The sequence below is a fragment of the Aphelocoma coerulescens genome, chromosome 7 (assembly GCF_041296385.1).
Source record: "Aphelocoma coerulescens isolate FSJ_1873_10779 chromosome 7, UR_Acoe_1.0, whole genome shotgun sequence".
NCBI classification, from domain to species: Eukaryota; Metazoa; Chordata; class Aves; order Passeriformes; family Corvidae; genus Aphelocoma; species Aphelocoma coerulescens.
This window is the reverse complement of record NC_091021.1, coordinates 4,639,768-4,655,156: the sequence shown is the minus strand read 5'-3', so window position 1 is coordinate 4,655,156 and position 15,389 is coordinate 4,639,768. Positions and strand designations below refer to the sequence as shown.

Sequence of the window (15,389 nt, the reverse complement as noted above, 5' to 3'; positions counted from 1 at the left end):
AATAAGAATTTCACTGGTGCTCTCTGTATGCTCCCTCATCTAAGAAATGACATCCTCCAGACTGATGAGATACCACAGCCAGTATTTGCCTGGGTCCCTGCAAAGAATCACACTACCGCTGCTGTTTTATATTAGAAACTGAATTGTTAAACTTGCACTGAATTGTTAACTCCATTCGTGGACAGAATAAATTAAATATTCAGCTTCTTAAAGGATCTTTTAGAGTGTTGAATCTTTCCACTGGCCGGCTTCACAACCTGGTACGTGCTTTTCATCTCCACTTCTGTTTACTTAATTCTTTAGAGCTGTGTTAATTATAAAAGGCCAAACGGGTTAGTGAAGGTGGAGTCAGTCAGAATATTAACCGTCCAGGAAGTAAAAACCTGCAAAAGGTAAACAACCAGCAGCATTTCCTCTTAATAAAATAAAAAAACCCCAATCATGCTGTAAATTGAGTTATCTGCCAATTTTGTTAAAAATACTTTAATAATAATTTTTAAGATTCTACTGTCTGCTTCAGCACCCCAGTATGCTGTACATCAGTCCAATGTGAAGCAGAGAAGCAGGTAGTGCTAAAATGCAGAGAAAGAAACTTCAAGAACAGCAGGGCTGCCGAGAAACAAGCTTCTCTTCTTGCCTTTGAAATGGCACAACATGGATAGATTAACAACAAAACACCAAGAACACAGGCCTAGAATTTCTCTCTAAGTGTGACACAACTGCCCTTCAAAACGAAACTAAGTAGTGCTACATCTGTAGCCCATGCTCAACACAAAATAAGGCAGAACTTACAAAATACACTCCTTTAAAGATTTGTGCAAATGGAACATTATACACAAGCAGCTTATCAATGCTGTCCAGCCACTGAAGTTTATTCCAAAATTTGTATTTATATTCTTACAAGGAAAAGATGGGTATGGTTTTCATATAAGGTCCAACTCCATCTTATAAATCAGTACACATATATATATACACACACATATATAGTATCAGATTCCAATGAAAAATGTGTAAGAGCCATACTCTTTTTTGAAACATCTTGGACAACTAACAGTTGAACCAGGAAGGTTCATGCCAGATACACTGAAGTGAGCAGCAGGCTTTTGGTAGTGGAGGGGTTGTAGCCTGAGAGAAGCAGTACAAAACTGTCCCAGCAGGGACTGCCAGGAGAGTCAGGAGGGGCTGTGGTAGGTGGGGAAGTCCATGACAGAGAAATCAGGTGAGAAGGAGCAGGAGCAGAAGCAAAGGTACCACCACACACTGCCATCCATGTTCCACCTCTGGGAATGTGCCTTACGTGGGGAGTGCTGTGGGGAAGGGGCTAATGGGAGAGCTAGCAGAGTGCTCCTCCGGCTGGTAGGGCAGTTGGGCACATCTGACAGGGGTCCCACTTCAGGCCTGACACAAAGGAAGGTGCAGAGGGGCTGTGCTGACTATGAAACCTCTGGGCGGGGATCCTGCAGCAGCATGGCCCCAGCAGGGACCCCAGCACCTGCGCTGAGAACATGAGATACCGTGGTACACGAGAAATCCAGTTGCTGCAGGTGTGCTGTGCTGTGAATAGAGGAGGAACCACAGAGAACTTGGCTGTCTGCTTCACAGGGCAAGGATGGAGGTCTTTCTGAGGTTAAACCCCGCAATTCAGTCAGCAGGGACATGGTGTGGGGAGTATAATGAATGTAGGTTTGAACAGTTTGGTATTCGGGTGTTTTGTAGGAGCCTGTGATTGAATTTCACTGAGTTTTACTGCTGCTCAGTCTACCTCATGGGCTGGGAAGAAAGGGAGTTTATAGTCCACATATATTCAAACTTAGACCTCCAGGTTTATTTTTTTTTCCAACACCACAATCAGAAGTTAGAAGTTTGCTAATTGAAAATTGAATTGATTTAAATTCCCAAACAGAATACTTCTTTTGTCTCACAAGAGCTAGGCAATGTGTGTGGATGAAAAGAAAATAATTTACAGCCGTTTCAGTAAAAAAGAGCACAGGTCAATATATTTAAATCCAACATCTAACATCACATTCCTAACCCATATTTAGTAGTATGAATGAAATTCTGTTATAGGAGAGCATTCCTACTTTGGGAAGTCTTTATGCACACTTTTTACTTCATGTAAAAATGAAAGCATTTAAATAATTTCCTCTATCAGGGGCCCACGTATGCTGATTTTCAAAGGCACTGGATGTATAACTTTGAAGTGTATTCTCACAAAATCAGTGTTAGCTATAAACCAAAATAACAGTGCCCTTGCTTTACAAGAAGTTATAAAGACAGTTCATTGTTGTTTGTAAACAAATCTTTTAATTAAAACAAACACATTTCACAGCCTAGTGAAAGAAAAAAGCTAGCCATAAACCACTGATTAATCAGCAGTTGACATCAAGAACCAACTTCTTGTCTCCAATTTAATTAAGCAGAGAAGGTTACATATGTATACACATGTGCCTGCTTATTAGATATGCTACGCTACTACACCATCTTGACTGTGTATTAAACAGTTATTAAGATGAGTACTGCCAAGTTTTTATTTGAGTTCAACACCCATCTAACTTAACAGATTGGACATTCCCAGCTCCAAAGTTTCCCTTGCAGGTTGAAACCTGTCAAACCTTCTGCCCTTCACTAAAACCTTTCAGTCTGCCTTCAGCAGCTGCAAAAACATTAACGTAATTACAGGTTAGAAATCAGGATCCCCACTCACAAGAACATTACTCTGGTATTGTGAGAACAAAGTCTTGCTCAACAACAAGTTTTTATTGCTGCACATGAGATCTCTAAAGCAAAACAGCAAATGCATATGAAACCCTAAAGAAGTTTTAAATCCATTTTAGAGAAACTCAGCCAAGTGAGGTTAAATATATTCTGAAATAATACATGTATCCTTAGAGTTAAAACAGAAGGTAATGTAAAGCTATCTTTTCTTTCATGGTCCTCTCACATCCTAGTGATAGGAGCCTTTCCATTTCAAGAAAATGGAATTCTTGAAAAAACAACATATAAAACATTCTTAAATCAGCATATTATTAACACCAATGAATTTAAACTTATTCAAAAGCCCTCATACTAATCTTCTATGCAAATAAGACATTTCCTGGACTTATAAACTAAAAAGGTCTTAAAACCAGGAAACAAGTTGGAGTTTGTGCTTAAGAGCAGTATTTAGTCCTGGCAGACGCTCCTCCTCCCCTTTCCAAACTCATAATTCAGTTCTCATATCAGGTATGAAGTGAAATTACAGCTCAGTGTGGAAAATTAGGACCTGACCTTTGCAAAAACAAACAGCCTCCCTTTATAACACGGCTCGAAGACTTGCAATAAACCCTGTCCTTTAAGCAGTACTGTATATATCCAGGCCTGCAGAACTGCATTGATGTTGCTCAGTCAGCCACAGGAAAAAATGCTAGGAAAAATGGAAAATCATCTAGAACAAACAGATTAGACTGGAGACACTAGTCACAATGTTTTCTTCCTTCCTGTGTTTTCTCTGCTCCCCATCACATGTTTGTACTAAAAGCAGATTTCCCATCTTCTCTTTCCAACTATCAATCTAAGGGGGAAAAAATAAAGGAGAGAAAAAAAAATGAGAAAGATTTACTATCTCTCCACATTCATGATGAAAGTTTCCAGGCACAATAAACCCTGTGGCCATGGAAAGATGTAACAGTGTGTCTTTGTCAGGTGTGAGGTTGCTGGAGGATAATCAGTAAAACATGTCTTTCAGAAATCAGAGGAAAAAGCATGAAAACATTTCAGAGGGAAAAATCCTACCAAATGATGCAAAAGGATTATATTTGGATAGGGAAAGGAGAACTGGGAAAACGAGGCACAGGACTTTGCATGAGTAGAAAGAGCTACTGATTTTGCAGAAAAATCTACTGCAAGCAGTTTTTCTGTCTAATCGATTAGGTGCAGGTATTACTGTTTAATGGAGTGAGCAGCTGTTTCTTCAAAGAACCACAGTGATGTATCTTTTGATTCTGGAATATCACATATGTAGTGTACGTAGAAGAAAAGATCTGCACTCTGCAACTTTAAAGGCTTCCCAAATGACCACTTGAGCATCAGAGTTCTTTGTGGTACATTGTACTTCTTACTACATCAGGAAAAGACACAAAATACATCCGTAAGAATGTGGAGTTGGCCTAGCAGGATACGCACTGCTCCCAGAGTGGACCTGTGTTTCTTTGAAATCTATGACTATTTCTGTGTATAATCTTTCATCATCATGAGCCACAAAGATCAACAGGTTTCAAGTAAATTCAGCTGGTGAAATGTTGTCTATGTTGCATATCAAGTGTTAGTTATGAATCCCTGAAGGAATTACTAATGGTCAGCTTTGTGTCACCTTCCTTGGGCACTGTCTGCTCTGGTTTCTAACACCTAACAGGGAGCCAGCGAGCAGCACCAAACAGCTGCCTTTGAGAAACTACCGAGAAGGACTAACACATTCCCTGGGTAGTGGGATTTTCCTATGCCTAAATGATGGAATGGTACTAAAATACACCAAAAATTACTGCTGGAAATGTGGTTCTATGACAACTGACAGGTTAAAGACATTCATGAGCTGACAGTAACAGCAAAATGACAAAGGCCCTAAAGACAGGCAACTGTTTTTTCATATTTCTTTTTAGTAGACACTCAAAAGAATAAAATATTATTTGATTAAGCTCTTGAAATGGGATGAGCCTTTCCAATTACTCTAGGCATTGGAGAAGTTCGGTAATACTGTGAATTGCCTTCAACAGCAGACCAAGGATCTCATCTTGAGGACAGAATCTATGGAATGTAGAAGCAATGGTTTAAATATCTTACAATAGCTATTTGCAACTAAACAACAAAGGTATTGAAATAGAAGGATAAAGACAATCTTACTTGAGCCACAAAGCATTGAGATACAGCTCAGAAGAGCTTATGTCAACACTCATTGGGAAAAGCTCTTTTCAGGATAATGAGAATAAACAGGTTCAAAATGCTAAAAATAACTCCAGGATTTTCAACTAGCATGAGGAATTGGAGCTGGAATCAATTTCTCCCTCCTGATGGGAAACACACTGTTCTCAGGTAGACATAGTTAACTGCAGGTTCCTCCCTGCCTTGCACATTTTGAGACCTCCCCCCGCCACAAAAAGGATGAAAAACACCACAGTCATGACACAAGCATGATTATACCCTCAAGTTAAATGCAGTCAGTATACTGAGATAAGGCAAAACCAAAACATTCTTTTCATTCATCACTACATTACTTGAACCTTATAGTATCTACAGTTAAGTATTATGAAGAATATCACAGAGGAATTCAGAGTAAAAGTCCTCACTATGAAAAATAAGTATTTCCACACAGGTGAGGAAATGAGTATTCTCTCACCTATATGATCCCATTGTTTCTGGAAAGCACTTAGAACCAATTCCTGAGGAGAGAAAGGCATTTCAAAGCATGTAAGTCTACTTAGCAGAAATAAAAATGGATAGTAATTTTGTTTCTTTTGCCCAGATGAAAGGCAATCCAAATGGCCTTAAAGTGGCAAGGCTCAGGAACCAGCAAATCTCATCAGCTGAACTGGTGAAAAACTGATTTACCTTTGTTACCTCAAAGGAAAAGGGCAGCATTTTAGCCACAAAGGCAAATCTTAGGAAGGTTGGAGAAATAAAAGAAAAACATTGAGCTGAAGATAATGATAAATTCAACTAAGAGACAGCCTGTCCTCAATGCAGTGTTAATTCAAGCACTGCCTTAGTCTAGGCACACAGACAAGTCTTTTGCTTAAATCAGGCAGTACTTTTAACTCTGAGCTTGCTGGCCCAGCAGCACACCTCGAACGCCAGTGATTCTTTCCCTACCAGTGCAGCAAGGCCGTTGCTGCTGGAAGAAGGAGGGAGAAGAACAAACAACCCAAAATAAAGGGCCACACTGAGTCAGACTACAGATCATCTACCCAGTTCTCCTGCCTTTTAGCAGTAGCTGAGATAACACTGTGACAAGAGTGCAGGCATGGAGGGAGCAGTGCTTCTCCTGAACATTCCCCCAGCTGCCAGCAATAGCAGCTTGGGGATTTCCTGAGCCAAAGGTGATAGGTTTGCTCTTAATAATCCTCTGTGGACTTTTTCATCAGTGCAACAAAGCAAACTGAGTAAGCCTTAAGTGGAAAGATAACTTAAGGAACCCCAAAAGCCACAAGAAGGAATAAAGGCAAAGGACTGGCAGGCAGAGTTAGAAATTCAAGTGTCCCTGGCAGGAAGAAAAGAGAAAACCATCACACAAAACTTTGGTCCAAGTTTTACATTATCCACTACCCTTCAAGAATTAAGAATTTCTCAGGAGTTTTCCTCTTCAGTTCATGTAATCACAATCTCCTAGAGGCAGAGCTATTACTCAGAAGGAGGAGAGGAAAGTGGATTCTTCTATGCTGGGGAAGAGCCCAAATTATGTTTTTCATCAAAATATTTCAAAAGAGTAATTTGAAAACTCAAATATTTAAGGTGATCCTAACTTAGTTGGCAAGTCATTATGCTTTGGCTGGACTTCAGCACAGTATTTACCATTCTGACAATATGTAAAAGAAAATGAAAACCTTTTCTCCTCTGTTTTTCAGACCTACAGAGCTTAGCAGAACACAGCCTTGCGGGACTGAAGCTATAAACACGTAACAGGGCACAGCTCTTTCAGTTTCAGAAGCTTACTTGATTTCTTCTGAGCATTATGCTTTTCAGGAACTGGAAGTAAGTGTTTTAAAGTATTTTTTAATTTATTTTTTCTAGACAACCTCTAACAGCAGAGGGTATAAGGAAAGTTTTGTGTAAACACAAACCTTGTCCTGACTATCTGTAAGAACCCACCAGAAATGTGGGTGTCACAAAGCTCCTACCACGCTGCTGCATTTGTGCGCAGCTCTCTTCTGTGTATCACAGTCCTGACTATTACATCCCAACAAAGCTTAAGACATGCTCTTTTCTCCAGCTTTGGGAAGAGGAAAGCAGCCATCTTTTCACTGCTTTCTAAAATTTCTTGACTGAAGAGATTGTGTTAATAGTGTAGCAAGGTAGAGGTAAAAAAAGAAAAAGAAAGAAGGTTGTACCATCATCAGAAAGCAATTTTACTATCTCCTCTTACCTACCACTGATTCTCAAAGCCACAGTGATTTGTATTGACAGGATTCCTGCCAACTCAAGACACTATTAGTTAATGATATGAATTTCCCTCTGGTTCTTCTTGAAAAAGATACCAGCAACAATAAAAACACCACTGCTAGCTACATTTATAGCTGCAGAGTGACCTCACTAAGTAAATTAACATTTTAAAAATTAAAAGTTAAAGAACCAAACTTTTTCAATATACCAACAACCAAATACTGGATGGTTTGATACCTGCATCAGATGACCATTTTGAATTTTTCCTCTTTATCACATCATACTGGATTTCAAGATCCTAACATTAACTAATGTGTAATAACTCCAGAGAAAAATTAATATTATTTTCATTCTGGACCGAAGTATTTACAGCTATTACTATTTGATTTACAGCACCATTTGAGTATTAGCAGTATTGATGTAATGCAAATTGATAGAGTGCAGTACAAACTCTAGTTCTCCGCAATCTAATTAAGCAACTGCTCCTTAAATGCATTAATTAGAAGTTCTTACTTTTTGCCAAATCTAGCTCACACTGTCAGTCTTGCTGGTTTCAGCAACACTATCTACTGGACAAAGTCATTCACACAAGATGGAATCTCTAGGTCTAGACCCTTCCATCCTGATTTATAAGTAAGAAGTACATGAGTCTAAGCAGGAATTTAACACTTACGCTTCCACAGTTGTTCTTACAGTCTGTTCCTCACCATCTTCATCTGAGCTGCTACATGTTGCATCAGAGTCCAGGTCCTTCTCCACACGAGACAGCAGCCCTCCAGTAGAAAGTGCAAACCCACGGATTTCACCTGGTGCAACACTAACTCCGTTCTGTACGTCCACACTTGAACTACGCTTTGAAGTACTTGTGCTGTTTTCTGGCCAACCTTCAGTGCATCTGAGGGAGCTATTGCTCAAAAATCTAGTTGGCTCATGGAAAACCTTCATTCTCTGAAGCTGATGTTTCACAAAGCATTTCAGCTGCTGATCACAGTGTTTGATAACATGTTTTGCCAGGAGCATTTGTAAACGCTTCTGAGTTCGTTTGGCGCGACTGATTTCCATTTGTTGCTTAGTGACACACTGGAGTAAACGAGCATACACCTCCTCCTGGGTGCAGCTCAAAATCCCTTCTGAAGGCCCATGAAGAATTTGGTGTAATAAATCCCCTTTTATTGTTTCAGTGCAGACTTCCAAAGCCCTACCCAAAACCCCATTCTTCTTGTACCATTTACCATTTAAAAGCTGCATTTCTTCTGCATTACTGGATTCAATTACACTTGAACCTGAAAGTCTCTGCATCCCTGCCAAGTTCGGAGATGTGGTCTCTGAAAACGTTGCCCCTTTGACCTGTTGCTCTGGTTCTGAATGACTAATCTGACCAAATGATGTGTCAGCACCATTATGTAATGTTTTTCTCATCTTGGAGCAGCTGGGCTCTCCTGCTTTCTTTTGCTTACCAGTTTTGTTGCTAAACGCAGAATTTGTACTCATTAACAAGACAGACTGATAGCACTTGGAGGATGGTGGGGAACCAAAATGCTGTACACGGAAGATATCATTCCTGAGGTTGGGCTCAGCAGTGGGGAACCCCAGGACTGAGCAAGTAATCTGTGTGATGGAGTCCTCTTTTATCTTCTCTTCCACTGCTCTGGAATTTTCCATGCACAAAGCTGTATCAGACTCCATAGCTCTAGAGGACAAAGAAGGTGACAAGTGGATACCATGACCTTTTGTTGTTGCCTCTCTGAGGGCTGGTGTCATTATAGCTATGACAGGTAGTTTACAGCAAACCTGAAAATAACATGGGCCATGTAAATTTTCTCATTTTCATGACACAATACAAATACAACAACTCTGTCAGACATTTCATTCTTTCAACATTTCAACATCATTCAGAGATTCCATAAAAAAGAACATTATCTAAAGAACACAGACTATGTTGCCTCCCAAGTCAAACAAGAACACTCTCTCGGCTGTTTTTTTTTTATTTCATTCAGAGGCTGATCCATGTGCAATGAAAGCCTTTACATCTCAGGGGAATAACTGTTCATATCTGATTTCATTTTTGATCCTATTAGTCTGAGAAATAAGACCCAAAAAGTTCAGGTCTGTCATCTAACCTGGCCTAAACTGAAAAACATGGCCATGAACAACGTGACCGGCACTATTGAGAGAAACATATTTACTCTAAATCTATATAAAGCAAGCATTTGATTAATTATGATATATTCTTATAAATACACATTAGGAAACAATCAACAATGCTAATGCTTTCAAAACAGAAACTCTAAGTTCTGAAGTTTCCTACCAAAAAAGAGTTCTTTCCTGAGCCTTCATATCCCACTCTTTATTCATCAGGCACTGTCTGTGTAACATACAGAGTATTTTTCATAGTATCTTTTTTCATAATGTCTTTTTTTGAGAAAAGACAGTTCTCCATTACAATCCTTTTGCTTGTGGCTTGCCAATTAACAAAGGGTTCCCAGACTCTGGGATCAAAAGACCAATGTCAACCTTTACCCCTTCTTGTCAGCAGCTATGCTGCCAAGTTATACTGTATCTATTTCACAGCATATCACACAGGAATCACTTCCACAGTACTTACAGCTTTGTTTAGGAGATGGTTAAGTAAACCCAATGAATGATTTAATTGAACATGGCTTGCAGAAGCCTGAAAGATAAGTTCCTGTCAGTTCTTCATTAAGAAGCTAGAGAAAAAACCAGAAACAGTAAGAGAGCAGTAGCAAAAGTGAGTGCAGCACAGTAATGCCACAGTAAATTCTGTTGAACCATGTACTAGCTGAGCAGCACTTTCACTGCCTTCCTTTTAATGTCTCCAGTTTCCTTGAGCTCCACAGCAACTGCCTAGCTCAGTAATTTTCAGTACACAGATCCCCACAAGGGGTCAATGATTCTGAGACTGCCACATATGGACCGTAAGAAAAAATCTGTCTGAAGCCTTAGCTTGATTATAACTACGGATTTTTTTACACTGAAAGTGCAAATATTAAAGTGAGATGTGGAAACCTAGGGAGCTGAGAAATACCAGTTTGGATACTTGATCCTTAACCCTCAAAATGGGAAGCAAAACACAGAGAGCCACATGCTCCAGTACTGCCTTACCACTCTCTGTATGCTTTATTCACCTTTCATTGCTCCATGTGTACTTCAACCATGAGGTTTTCATCTCTGTACATCACCTTCCTAGCATCACTGGCACCAGGTTTGGTGGTCCTACTGCTAATCCTAAGTGATACCACTAAAATCCACAGGATTTTAACCTTTATAAATAAGCCAATAACTTCAGCCTACAGAGGAGCTCAGCACAAAGCCCTCCCAGTGGACAGCTGTTCAGGAAGAAGCCCGTTCTAGGATCAGACAGGGAAATGCACTGCTGAGAACTGGAGCTCCAAACCCTAAAGGCTCTGGTGACTCAGCGATGCTCTCAGCACCTGGCTGACTTGTGTCTTTCCTCCTGTAAAAGCTAGCAGGCCTGTGAATTTGTAAATCCAAAGGAGTATGGATTCAGACACCAATGCCTCCCTGCCCCTAACATACGGCAAATAACTAATAGCAAGTCAGAGAAATTTTGCATGGCTAAAACACAAGGGGAGAGAACTGAACAGTTCTGCTGCGGGGTTAATGTAAGCTCAGGAGTCCCTGTGTTTGACCTCTCCCTAGGAATTCCAAGAAGCTCTCCAAGAAGAGCATCATCAGCCTGGTATCTACATGCACTTAGCAATTTGCTTATAACTTCCAACTTTACCATCCACCTCCCTTAGTGTGAGTGGTTTAACAGGCACAGGTTGCTATTCCTGAAACCCAGGAAACATCCACACACAGTGGATGCTGTTCAAGCAAAAAAGTAGTTTGGAGATGTGCATCACATACCTGTATGAAGATGGAGGTTACTCAAAGAACTGGTAGCACAAAACTTTAAAGTGCTGTGTTTTAACTTGATCACATTCCCTCAAATACCACACACCCTTTTGGTACAGTTCCAAATTTCCAAAATTTCAATGAATACTATTAGCAAATTATTAACTTTTTTTTTTTGTCTGGGGGACTTCTTTTTAACTTTTCTAGGGGAAAGAGGTGAAGAAATCAAAGTCCTCTTATGTGGAACACAAATATTGCACTAAAGAGCATTTTGATAAATCACTAACTAATTTGGAGTGCCTGACAGAGGATGCTCTACAACATGGTTAAAAATAAGTAAAATGCTTTTGAAGAGGGAAATCACCCAATTAACTCCTTACGCAGCAACTTGGAAATTTCATACAATGTTTCTGCCCTGAAGTCAGCGTGAGACATTCTGGAGTGCTTATCTCGTTACAGTGACATCAAAAAGACCTTATAAAAGCTGGTACTGCCAGAGTCTCCAGCCCTTGGCATTTCTCTAAGAAGTTCTCCCACACACACACACAAACACACACACACACACACACACACACACGTCATAGGTACAGGAGCAAAACAAATATCAGCTGCAAAAAAATTATAAACAGATTTGAGTAAAAGTACTTGGCTTGACAAGAATTTTACAATTTACATTTTGACACATTTTATTTCATTTTGGCAGAAAGCTGCAAAAATAATTTCACTCCACCTATATGGGAAGTGAGTTTGAGAGCAAAACCTACTACCTTCAAGGGGAGAAAAAAATAAAGGCAAATAGGGAGGGAAGACAAGTACTGCAAAATGGTATACTGGAAGAGTATTTTCTTTCTGGGAAAAGCTTTTTTGTCATAGGAAAACCATTTAATGGATTTTTTTACATTGTGTATTACTTGAGGTTTCAAAACCAGAACAACTGAAATGCTGCTAAATGGGATAACAGTTCGCTTTTCATCTGCTGAATAAACACTCCACTTGAAAGACTGAAAAGTACTGTAAAAAGAAAAACTGACACTAAGTAAGTACTGGGGAAGGGAAGAAACAAGTACCAGACATACACAGTAGAGCAACTGATGTTTAAAGTGACTTTATGCTTATCCTCCCCTAATGCCTTAATTACCCAGGAGGATATAGCTGGAAATTGCAGTTTACGACAGCCCGACCTGCACCCTGCTCCCTTTTACCACTGCATCTACAGGTTCCTAATCCCCCACTGACTCCTGCTCCTCTGCCTCTCCTCTCCCTCTGCTGATTTCCCTTGACACTTCTGCATTATACCCTTCCCCAGCTAGACTTACCTCAATGGAATTTGCCTAAATCCTGAAACTAGTGTCTTCATGTTGGTGATTAGCAGCACCCTATTAAAAGAAACACAACAAAACCCAGCCACAACCCAGCACACAGGGTGGCATTCCCTCAATCTCCCAGCTTTTGTTTATAGTCCTTTCACTTTTTGATTCTTCTCCCCCTTGCATAACACTATCACTTTGGTTACACAACAGTGCAGACAATGTTTTGGGGGATTTTTGCTTGGGGGGAGGATTGCTTTGTCTTTTAGTGGATTTTTTTGTTTATGATTTTTTAGTTTCCAATGACAATAAAACTCCACTTGCATGAGCTTTTTAAGGCTCCTGTGTAGCAACCTTCTCTCCTTGTATATTGAGTCATCTTTCCTCATCATAAACAGCTGAAATTTTCTTCTTAATAATGAGATTCCTCGAGACCAGGAGGAGATTTTTACATTTATTATTTCTTTTTGTTTTGAAACTCAGAAACCTAGAAACAACATTTCAAATTAATATGGCGGTTTCCAGTTTATTCACAGATTAACAGTGTTTCAGATAAGCCAACTTCCACTGTTTATTCCTTGCCTAGATGGCATTTCAAAAGCAAAGCAAAGTCCCTAACAGCAGACAGCCTCTGGTGAAACACCCAAAACTAATCTCAGCAAGAATGCTCAAAAATACTGTATTTCAACCTGTTTTAAGGTCTCTTAGAGAAAACCTGCAGAAGAGAGGGCAGCTACAAAACCAAACTACAACACAACTGCCAAAACCTGGTTTCCTACTGCTTTGTGCTGTTTGTCCTGTAATCCCCAGCTCCTCCTGGGCAGCCTTCCTGATAACCACTGGACAAAAATAAAGTGCTCTGGCAGACAGGCACCACTGTGGCACTGCCTCAGCTAAGTGCACTGGACAGGATCTGACCCTGGCCAGCTTCTTCAAGCCTTGCCTGGGAGGCATCCCTCAGGCTTTAACTACCGCTCCCAATTTTCAGAAAATCTACAGGATCATAGTGATTTCTGAGAATAGCAAGAACAGCTCAATAGCATAGTCTGCATTTTCTCATGGAAAAGTCTGGAGCAACGACCACAAAAAGGATATTGGTCCCACTGGGCATGTCCTGCTTAGTAGTATGAAAGAAAAAGGAAAGAAGTCCATATTTAATACACCTGGGCCTAGCCTTTAAGAGAGAAAAAAAAGATCATTTCAGCAGGCAGCTTTTGTTTTCACTTCAAAAGCAGACCAGTTACTCATGATGTGTATTTAAGCATTTTAGTATTTTGTTCTATTAATAGCTTGGAAAAAACCCCATAAACGCAAACAGGATTATGTGGGGAGTCTCAACTTTCAGTAGCGCTCACTGTGCAGGCACAACTATCCACATAAAACTGCAACTCCAGTGTTTTGTACACCTCAGAAGATATAAGCACAAAGTCCTCCTATCTGAAAAAAAAACACCACCAAAAAACAGCACAACCCCCCGACCCAAAGAGGATCTCTCCCTGAACACTAAGAGAACTCCATTTAAGACAGACCACCCGAAGTTTCAATCATAAAAAACATCACCAAGGAGTCATTTCAAGTGGAACTCATTAGCATTAATTTATCTTAAAATCCATGACTCATTAAAATCTCTCAACAGGCGTGTTTTCCTCCTTGTTCAGATCTGCTTCTGAACAGAAAATCGATATAATTTCCAAGTTTACTACCACATCAACAACTAGTTCTTGTTCAGTCTATAGCAGCATATTTGCAAAGCAACATCTGAAGTAATTTTTAATATATGTTAAACACTTTTCGTAGTACAACAGATGCCTCTGTAAGCAGGTCATACATATGTCTCTAACATAAAAATCTGCAAAACTTTCTGATCCATAGTAAAGTCCATATCAACATTTCCCTGATACTTTTGAATTTCAGCCTTTGAAGAGAGGGCCATAAAACCTGGTCTTAAATGAGACCCACTCAGCTCTTAAGATACTAATTAAGATAACTCGACTTTAAGCTGCTCACACCATTTCCCAGGATTTCAAACCATGGACCAATACAGGAGAGTCCTAGGGCACACAGACTGCTTTCTGAGCTGGTACATCCACCAGGCTTTATCCAATGTAATTTTTAATATATCCTTTTTATAAAAATAAGCACAAAAAGGAAGTATTTACCCTTTGACAAAAGGCGTACTTTAATAATTTGGATTTTTTAAAATTGGCTCACATTGCAAATTGGAAATTGAAAATTCCCATTTTTAATTTGTTTCCCATTAGAGAGGGGTAGGTACGGAATACTTCAGTCACTGCTACATTTTTGGGGGGAGAGATACTTCAGCATTTTGGAAGCAGGAAGCTTGCGAAAAGTGGATGGAAAGACTAGCTCAGGAGCACAGAAGAACTCTCAGGGCAGGTTGAAGGACCTGACTCTGAGCTGCTCCCCAGAGCTTTTCTAACTACTTCAGTCTTAAGTATCCAGCTCTGTAAGCGGTCCACAGTCCGAGAAGTCTCGCCCAGGGTTACTCCGAGGCAAAGGAATATGTCACCGTAGGCACACGTTGATTACCAGAGGGAAGTTTCGATCCAGTGTTTAAATCCCGGGTGGGACAGGCGGGGCGGCCGCGGAGCGGCCCCGCCCCTGCACGCGCGCGGGCCCCGCCCCCGCCTCAGAGCCGCCGGCCCCGCCTCGCCGCGCGCAGGGACCGTTACCCCCCCACCCCGCCCCCACCCCGCGCATGCGCCCCCGCCACTCCCGCCGCGGGAACCAACCGCCGCGCGGCCCCTCCCTGCCCCCGCTGCCTCACGGCGCCCCGCCGCGCCGCGCCCCGCGCTTGCCTCCGCGTCCGCCGGGATCTCCACAGGGGCGCCGGCGCCGCCGCTCAAGCCCGCACAGCCCCGCGCCCACCGCGGCTCACACTGCCGCTCTAGACGAGTCCGCGCCCAGCTAAAGCACAGCGCGACGGGGCGGGGCCTCCCCCGTTCCTCAGAGGGAGGAGCGCGGCCAATCCGGGGCGCCGAGGGGCGTGGCCCCTTGCGGGGGCGTGGCCACCCGCCATTGGCGGGGCCCCGCCTGACGCGAGGACACCGCCCG

General features: G+C 41.3%; 1 protein-coding gene across 7 annotated transcripts in view; it reads right to left on the bottom strand.

Moving 5' to 3' along the window:
* Positions 1-15,251, bottom strand: part of KANSL1L (KAT8 regulatory NSL complex subunit 1 like) — a 68,256-nt gene extending 53,005 nt beyond the window's left edge. For 4 of the 7 annotated variants that reach the window (XM_069021798.1, XM_069021799.1, XM_069021802.1 and 1 more), the window contains exons 1-2: positions 15,134-15,211; positions 7,802-8,919 (exon numbers count right to left, since the gene is read on the bottom strand). In XM_069021798.1, coding sequence (XP_068877899.1) covers positions 7,802-8,889 — 1,088 coding nt within the window. In that variant the 5' untranslated portion in view covers positions 8,890-8,919; positions 15,134-15,211. Of the gene's footprint in view, positions 1-7,801; positions 8,920-9,733; positions 10,059-15,133 lie in introns of those variants that run through there. The other 3 variants (XM_069021803.1, XM_069021801.1, XM_069021797.1) reach the window with 3 other exon arrangements.
* Between the last annotated feature and the right edge of the window lie 138 nt (positions 15,252-15,389).